The sequence below is a fragment of the Carcharhinus amblyrhynchos genome, chromosome 4 (assembly GCF_965287045.1).
Source record: "Carcharhinus amblyrhynchos chromosome 4, sCarAmb.v2.hapA, whole genome shotgun sequence".
NCBI lineage: Eukaryota > Metazoa > Chordata > Chondrichthyes > Carcharhiniformes > Carcharhinidae > Carcharhinus > Carcharhinus amblyrhynchos.
Window position 1 is genome coordinate 96,124,975 of NC_137327.1, and position 9,728 is coordinate 96,134,702.

General features: G+C 39.6%; 1 protein-coding gene across 1 annotated transcript in view; it reads left to right on the plus strand.

Moving 5' to 3' along the window:
- LOC145342223 (U3 small nucleolar RNA-associated protein 14 homolog A) overlaps nucleotides 1–8,924 on the plus strand; it is a 46,375-nt gene extending 37,451 nt beyond the window's left edge. Inside the window, exon 14 of the mRNA XM_080187596.1 lies at nucleotides 3,821–8,924. Within this exon, the coding sequence (XP_080043722.1) occupies nucleotides 3,821–4,075 (255 nt within the window). The 3' untranslated portion in view covers nucleotides 4,076–8,924. The remainder of the gene's footprint in view (nucleotides 1–3,820) is intronic.
- Nucleotides 8,925–9,728: the final 804 nt, after the last annotated feature.

Consider the following 9,728-nt stretch of genomic DNA (forward strand, 5'->3'; position numbering starts at 1 on the left):
GATATTGGGTCCTTCCCTTGGATTTTTTTCTTGTTCTAATGTATCTATTATCTGTATTCTGAAATATTCCCATAAATGTTTGTCACTTCATCTCTGGTGACCTATCCTAAATGTAAATTCCCAGTTCTCTTTAGCTAGCTCTGTTTTTATGCCCTCATAATGCTAGTCTTAGATGCACTTTTCCTTAAACTGAATGTAAAATTCACTCCTAGTATGATTGCTCATAGAATCCCATTCGGCCCATCGAGTCTGCACTGGTTACAATCCCACCAAGGCCCTATTCCCATAACCCCACATATTTACCCTGCTAATCCCCTGACACTAGGGTCAATTTAACATAGGCAATCAACCTAGCCCACGTATATTTGAAATGTAGGAGGAAACCGAAGCACCCGACGGAAACCCACGCAGGGAGAACGTGCAGACTCTGCACAGACAGTGACTCAAGCTGGGAATCAAACCCAGGGCCCTGGCGCTCTGAGGCAGCAGTGCTAACCGTGATGCCACCGTACCGCACATTATGGGACAAAGTTGGACAGGCCACGCCTGTATCAACTGGAATTTAGAATGAGATGTGATCTTATGGAAATATGTAAGATCCTGAGGGGACTTGACAGGGTAGATGCTAGAGGTACGTTTCTCCTAATGGGAGAGACTAGAACTTGGCAGGAGGAGAGGTATGATGCCAACACTTTTTAAAAAAAGGGACCTCCCACTTAAGACAAGCTGAGGACAATTCATTTTCTCTGAGGTTTGTTAGCCTGTGAAATTGTCTTCCCCAGTCACCAATAGAATCGGGGTTATTGAATATTTTTAAAGTTGGTTAGATAGATCATTTTATTGACAAGGGTATAGGGTACAGAAAGTCAAGGTTAAATCAAATCAGCCATGATCTTATTAAATTGATCTTATTAAAGGGATTGAATGGTCCACTCCTAATTTACATGTCCGTATGCATCAGTGGCCAAGCCTTCAGCAGCCAAGGTGCTAAGATCTGGAATTTCCTCTTTAGAGCTTTCCACCTCTCTACTTGGCTTTGCTCCTTTAAAACTTTTAAACTGTCATCTGCCTTAATATATCCTTATGTGGCTCACTGTTGCAATTGCTTTACAATGCTCCTGTGAGGCGCTGTAGGATTTTTTAGCATATTAAAGGTGCTATTGAAATACAAATTTATTATTTCCCTACCAAAAGTAGTTGCAGAAGCAGAATCTACAAAAGCTTTCAAAGCAGAAGCAAATGAATAATTGAAAAAGGAGAAAGTATGGGGAAGTAAGGAGAAAGGAGCAGCTGTTAAGGGTTAAGGTCTTTTATTCATTTGTGGGACATAGGTGTCACTGCCCATTCTTAGTTGCCTGAGGGCAGTCGAGAGGCAACCACATTGCTGTGGCTCTGGAGTCCGTGTAGGCCAGACCAGGCAAGGACGTCAGATTTCCTTCCCCAAAGGGCATTAGTGAATCAGATGGGTTTTACCGACAGGCAACAATGGTCTTGTGGTCATCGGTAGATTCTTAATTCCAGATTTTTTTTTATTGAATTCAAATCCACTATCTGCTGGGATTTGAACACTGGTCTCCAGAACATTAGCTGAATTTCTGGATCAGTAGTCTAGTGATAATATGATTGGGTCATTGCCTCTCCTGAATAGATTAATGAACCAACACATATGTGGCCCTGTGAATTTGCTGTAAAATTCTATAGCGCTGTGTTTTGAATCAGTTTAACTTCAAGTTTTCTTTAGGACTTTTATATGTTTGTAGTCACATATTCTACTGCAAAAATATTTTCCAATAAGATATAGCAAAGTAGGCTCAAGGGAAAGCCCTCATGACTATTTCACTTGAGTCAGTGTGCTGTTCTCAATCAAAGTCAGTTCTTTGTGCCACCTTCAAACTCTAAAATGGAATTTGTGATGAAGGATTGCAGGATTATTATCATTGTTAGGCTGTATGTGACTTTCACCTCCACAAGAGTGTTGCCACTCATCCTTCACTCCCACTTGAGAATAGTAAATAGAAATTGGACAAGTAATATCCAGATTTTTACAGCATTTTTTAAAACTAAACGTGTTGAGCATTTTATTTTTCTCTCTCTCCTTCTCCCTACTGTTCTGAAATATCACCGAATGACCCCAAAATAATTTGGTGACTCTCCTGTCACAATCTCTCCTTGGGTACCTCATCCAAATGGACATTCTTCATGTTTTTGTCTTGTCTGTGAATGCTGGCAGGTTATTCAAGTTTTGAAGGCATTATGCATTTCCTGATGCCAACACTGCACACTTTCCAGCAGAGGTTCATGAAGTAGCAATTTTCCATCCTATGCACAGAGTTCAAATGTAGCTGTCCTATCACCATTCTGACTTGCTTAATTGTTCATTAATTACTAATGCAATTTAATGGACGTTGCAATTGAAATATTTCGGATCTTACAGATTCATTCTTCACTGAGCAGCAAAACTAGTACTTTGTTAACAGGTAGGAAGCAAAGAGTTAGCATAAATGGAGCACTTTCAAGTTGGCAGGCTGTGACTAAGAAGCCTCAGCTATTTACAATTGATAGTCATGACTTAGACAAAGACACAGTAATGTATCTAAATTGCTGATAAGAACATAAGAAATAGGAGCAGGAGTAGGCCATCTAGCCCTTCGCGCCTGCCCCGCCATTCAGTAAGATCATGGCTGATCTGTCGTGGCTCAATTCCACATTCCCGCCCTCTCCCCATAACCCTTAATCCCCTCTCTTATCAAAAACCCATCAACCCGCGTCTTAAAAATATTTAGCGAGGTGGGAGTGTAAGTTGTGATGAGGACACAGGTTGCAAAGAGATATAGACATTTAACAGAGTGGGCAACAAGATGACAGATGGAGTATATTGTGGGGAAGTGTGAGATTATTCACTTTAATAATCAAAATAGAAAAGCACGGTATTTTTTAAAAGGCACAAAACTTAAATGTTGATGTTCAGAGAGACTTAGATGTATTAAGACAAGGAACATGCAGGTACAGTAAGCAATTAAGAAGATGAATGACATGTTGATCTTTATTGAAAGGATATCGAAATACAAGAATAAGGAAGTCTTGCAACAAGGCCTTGATGAGGCCTGAAGTACTGTATATTGTTTTGGTTGCCATATGTAAAGACGAATATTCTTGCATTGGAGGCAGTACAGTGCAGGTTCACAAGATTGATTCCTGAGGTGAGAGGGTTGTCCTTTGCTGAGAGACCTAACTCCCTGGAGTTTAGAACGTGAGAGGTGATCTCGCTGAAACATTCAATATTCTAAAGGAGCTTGAAAAGGTAAATGTTGGAGATTGTTTCTGCTGACTGGGAAATACAATCTCGGGTAAGGAAGGGGTTGATCACTTAGGACCAAGGTGGAGAGGTTTCTTCACTCAACGATTTGTGAATCATTGGAATTTTCCACCTCAGGCGATTGTGTCGATACTCTGGTGACTGTATTTAAGGCTGGGATACTCAAATATTTGGTCTCTCAGGGAATCCAGAGATATGGTGAGAGGGCAGGAAAGGGGAGTTGAAGCCCTAGATTTGTCATGATTGTATTGAATTGCAGAGCAGACTCAATGTTTGTATGGTCTATTGCGCCTATCTTGTGTGTTCTAGTTTCTGAGCTGCCAGGCGCTAAGACAGCCATTTTAACAAAAACATAATATTTTCATGCTCAATTCTATTTGGTTAAATGCCTCATGTTCCAACTACCTACTTAACAGAAATGGACTCTGCTACCTTGCTATTAACGCGTGAACAATAAATAATCCTGTCTGGGCACCAAACACTGAATTCTTTCTTTTGATGCAGGTGAATCAACTACCATTCCCATTTTCCCATCAGAGTCAGTTTGAGAAGAGTATCTGTGCTCCCATTGGGAAAACATGGAATACTGAGAGAGCAACGCGTAAATTGACCATGCCAAAAATTGTGACAAAAATGGGAACAATCATTGAGCCAATCTCTGAGGAGGATTTGATTCAAAATCGGAGAAGTACAGAGGCAAAAGTGAATCAGAATCTTCGTAAATGGAGAAAAATGCAACAGAAGAAACCATTTCACTAATCTCAAAAAAACATTGTTGCTTACACCAAAAAGCTCCTAACTTCTGGATTGTACAGCAGACCCTTGACCTGTAGTGTAATAATGGACGTGTCTTCTCCTTGCAGAATATATATTAATGAAATCCTCTGACCAGACCAATGTTTTGTCCCCCTCAGCTGCTGAGGTGCCCTTGGCCGAACACATTTTGTGAAATAATGAAAGTAGGCGTCAAAACTGTTGTCTCACATCACAATAAGAGTGGCTTTACAAATAGCATTTGTACGGTTCACATCTTATAAATCAGCAAGAATTGCAGCTCATTAGTCATGGCCCCTACAATTGCATGTGAACCTCTCGATTGCACTAATCCGGGGAAAACAAGGCCTTCCTGTATAGATTGGATGAGTATAAAGCATAAAATTTGGATACTGAAAAGAGCAGTATTCCTCAGCAAAAACTACTGTGGTTCCTACCATACTAGAGATAGAGGGGAACAGTTTTTAATGTCACTATCCTTCCTTAAAATCATTAATTTCTTCCCGGATTTTGCTGCTGATGCATTTCATTCAAGTGACCTTCAGTAATGTGAGGTCTTATAACAGTGACTGCTGGCAGGTTTTTAACTGTGAGGTGAGCCCAATCCTTGTAACATACTTGCATTGTCTTGTGGGAATTAGGGAGAGCTATTTGGGCTTGAGTGCAAAGCATCAGATTTAGAACAGAAAGATAACTGGGTCCTGTGGAACTATACTTTAGTATAAACATCTTCACAAGAGGGAGAATAGAGAAATCATTGGTACAGTATTCGAGTTCAAATAAACTGAATTGAGTAAATAAGACTTTGCTTTCAGCAATTAAAATGGTTGATTTTTAATTAAAATATGTTACAGAATGACACTTTTTATAACTGGCTATTGCAAGGCAAACATGAATAAAATACTGCTACTGATGAAAGCCAGTCATGTGAAAGACTATTTTGTTAAAAATAGCTTTGATGTGAGCATTTATGCAGCGCTGTCTGGTTTTGTAATCTGGTTAATTCGAACCCTGATTTCTGTTTTCTGTCTGTGCCAACAGCACCCTCTACAGGATCAGATATATCATTGTACCACTTACGTTCATCTTAAATAATTAGTCTAACATTTTTTCTCGACTGAAGAGTCCTAGGAAATGCATTGTAATATAGAAAAGTTGCGGTCAGATCCAAAGCTAAAACTGATCAATTTACTGCTCTGCAAATTGCATAGTTTTTTGGGAGGTGGAGGTTCAATGGAGAATCAGCAGTCTGTTAGTTTACCAAGTTGTCACAATGCAACAGGAATTAGCAACTGTCTGGCTTCTCACCAAAGGGATGTTCTTTGTTTGAGTGGTTGTGGTTCAATCAGCGACGGTCAGTGAACAGCATCTGCAGTGCCTCAATTTGAACATTTTCATCCTTTAAAATTTTCTGTGACTCCTTTCTCATTTGTTGTGTTATCCCCTTCAGCATTACAGCCTGTCTTGAGCTCTTTCCCTCTGACTCAAGTCTCTTGATCATCCTCTTCTCCTTCATCCCATAATCAGCAAATGTGGCTTCAGGCAGCTAGGCCCCAAAATCTGAAAGTCCCCTCTCCACTTCCCTATCATTCTTTAAGACTTTGCTTAAACACTACCTCAAATATTCAAATGAGACTCAATCTGCTTGAAAATTGAGGTTTACTGCATCCATTTTAAGGTGGTCATATTTTAAATTTCAGACCCTAAACTTAGCAAGTTGTTTTGATAATAAGTAGCTTAACCTTGCAGACGACAAAAAAATTCAATCCTTGATAGATGAAGTAAACTGTACCACCACAGAACTCAGTATCCCTGGATTATGCTTGGCAGTTATGTCCCTATGTAATTAATAATACAACAGCAGCTTCAATTTATATGGTGCTTTTAACATAAATTGTTGCCAGAAGCTTAACAGGAGCATTAGTAAAGATAATGTATCATAAAATTACATAGGGATACTAGAGTAGATGAAGGTCAGAAGGTAGATTTCAAGAAGAACCTTCAAGACAGAAAGGGTGATTGAGAGATGGGAAAGTTTTGAGCGGGAATTCCAGAGTTTAGGGTCATGGCAGCTGCAGGCATTTCACAGATGGGGGAGTGATTTAAAAATTGGGCTGCTCAGAAAACAAATTGGAGGAGAGCAGAAACCTTGGGATTGTCAGACTGGAAGAGATTTCAGATATAAGGAAGGGAGAATCCATTGAGGGGATTGAAAACAATGGTGAGAATTTAAACAAGAAAATATTACTTAATCAGGAGCTAATGTACAGGGATAGTGGGTCAATGGGACTTGGTGCAAGTTGGGACACAAGCAGCAGAGTTTTAGATGACCTCCGATTCATGGCGAGCATAAAATGGAAGGCTGATCAGAAATGCATTGGAGTGATTAAATCTAGAAAGAACATGGATCAGGATTTCTTCAGCATTTGAGCTGAGGCAAGGTTGGAATTGGATTACAGAGGTGGAAGTAAGTATTCTGAGAGTGCAAGTCTTCGGACAAATGTGAGGTAATGCATTTTGCAAGGTCTAATACAGATAGGAAATATACAGTAAATGGCAGAACTCTTGAGTATTATTGATAGGTAAAAGGATCTGGGTGTACAGGTACACAGGTCACTGAAAGTGGCAATGTAGGTGGAGAAGGTAGTCAAGAAAGCATATGGCATGCTTGCCTTCATCGGCCAGGGTATTGAGTATAAAAATTGGCAAGTCATGTTGCAGCTTTATAGAACCTTAGTTAGGCTGCACTTGAAATATAATGTTCAATTCTAGTCACCACACTACCAGAAGGATGTGGAGGCTTTGGAGAGGGTACAGAAAAGATTTACCAGATGTTGCTTGGTATGGAGGGCATTAGCTATGAGGAGAGGTTGGAGAAACTTGGTTTGTTCTCACTGGAATGACAGAGATTGAGGGGAGACCTGATAAAAATCTACAATATTATGAGAGGCATGGACAGAGTGGATAGTCAGAAGCTTTTTCCCAAGGTGGAAGAGTCAGTTAAAAGGCGGCATAGGTTTAAGGTGTGACGGGCAATGTGTAAAGATGATGTACAAGGCAGGTTTTTTACAGTGAGTAGTGGGGTGCCTGGAGCTCGTTGCCAGGGAAGATAGTGGAAGCGGATACGGTAGTGACTTTTAAGGGGTGTCTTGACATGTATATGAATAGGATGGGAAAAGAGGGATATGGTCCCCAGAAGGGTAGAGGATTTTAGTTAAGTTGGGCAGCATGGTTGGTACACGCTTGGAGGGTGGAAGGGCCTGTTCCTGTGCTGTAATTTTCTTTGTTTTGTTGTATGGTCAGAAGCTCATCTTAGTCAGAAATGTTTGTGGACAAATTGGGTTCAGACAGTTACCCAGGAGGGGGTTGGAGTCATTAGGGAATGGAGTGTAGTCTGCCAGCCCTCATTGTTCAGATTCATACATACAAAAACAATGAATTATGAAATCTGTGAACTTAAACTTCAACAAAGAGATTAACCTCAACATGGGAGAAAAATAAAGTGGATTCAGCTCATTTTATCTCTGAATATGGTACCATGTTTTTTGACACATGAATGGCTGAATTTCTATCTTCTATTACATGTGGTCAAAAGTCATAAAAATAAATGTGGGATGAGAATGACTCAGCAATTTGTACATCTGAGTGGACTTGTTCTTACATCCTGACTTTCCAATGTTGCTGTGCGAAGTCTGATCCAGAATGATTGGTAAATCACTGTCTTCTGGTGCCTGCACACATTTCTGTGTTGTTAACACGATATAAGTACCTATTGCCAATACTACCTGTCCTGGCATGCTGAGCAATGGATGACCTAGTGTTTCAGGGCCATTGGTGATAAAACCCTTTATCTTGTTCAAAGTTTGTTCCCTTCAAGTAGCCAGACAAAGTTTGAGTTTTAAATCAGCTGTTAATTATGTAAGCTATAGCAAGTATGCCAGCTGGTGGTGAGACAGAACCCTGAATACAGGTTTGTACATACAGTTATGCTTCCATATTTAATTATATGGATTTAACATATGCTAATCAAAAGTTGCATTGTATAAGAGTTATCTATATCTGCTCACAACTATTGAATATGGTTATATCATGCACAAGATACACATATTAAAGACCAGTCGCAATACATACATGCATTAATTATAATATCCAATCAATGTAAAGTTTTGAACATGCTAGTTTGCACCTGGGTTTGTCTATCAGTTATCTCTCCCATGTCCAGATGATGGACTTGATTAATTTTCTGACTACAGGCGTTTATTAGATAAACAAACCTATATTCTGGGGTTGCCTCCATTGTAATTAGGCCCTGATAATTATCTGGGTCTGCTTTAATAAAGATCTGTGGTTTTTCTCATAGCAGCTACTGTGATTTTTAAACTTGCAACTATTTACCCTTTCATCTAACTTGCAGTTGAAGTTGAACAGTTCATTTCTTGCCTGTCTAAATATTTAGCCTTATCTACATACCAGTTTTAGCCTTTTAACTGTTAGTCACCAAACGCTGAAGTCATTTCCTGAAATGTATAAGACACAGGATCTTGACGTGATGTATGTGGAGAGGGTGTTTCCTCTTGTGGGCAAATTTTGAATGAGGAGTTACTGTTTAAAAACAAAACATTACCAATTTAGAAAGAAAGGTGAGGCAAAACGTTTCTACTCAGAGTTTTTGGGACAGTCTTCCTGAACAGGTTATGGAGGCAAAGTCTTTGAATATTTTAAAGCAGAAGTGGGTAGATAGTAAACAAGGAAGCTGGTTATTGAGGGTGGGCGGGATGCAGATTTGAGGTTACTGTCAGATCATCTATGACCTTACCAAATGGCAGCACAGGCTCGAGGGTCTACTCTGGTTCCTTGTTTGTATATTTGTATATAAAACACTTAGATATAGCTAAGATGTGATTAAATGCTACTTAAACACAAGTGTTTCATTTATCTTTAATGGAACCGGTTTTTCCAGAACTGATTTTATTCAGGATGACTTTGTGACATTAGTAGCAGTAGTACTTGATTTGGTATGAATTTTTAATAGCTTTATAATAAAACTGTAACAAGGGGCTGTGTTTGGTCCAATTAATTCTTTCTTCGTCTCACAGTTGTTGGGTAACCCAACGTGTTTCCATTACCTCCAGGAGTTAGTTAACTTACAAGGCAAGTGAAATTGATGGAGAGTGAGTGTGAAATAAAAAACTGGAAATGCGTAAATCTGTTGATATCTCAACTTAGATTGGGTTGTTTAAGTTCTACAACAGCTATTCTATTTTTGTTTAATTTGAACTAATGTTCTGAGTTCAACCTTTCTGCACCACTTAATGTTTTATATCCCTCAGTGAGTTTACTTATTTTTGTCACAGGTAAGCTTATATTAACACTGCAATGAAGTTGTTGTGAAAATCCCCTAGTTGTCACACTCTGGTGCCTATTCAGGTACGCTGAGGGACAATTTAGCATGGACAATGCACCTAACCAGCACATTTTTTGGACTGAGAGGAAACTGGAGCACCCGGAGGAAACCCACGCAGATACGGGGAGAAAGTGCAGACTCTGCACAGATGGTGACCTGAGACTGAAATCGAACCTGGTCCTTGGCACTGAGAGACAGGAGTGCCAACCACTCCTAAACCAACATCATCCCAAA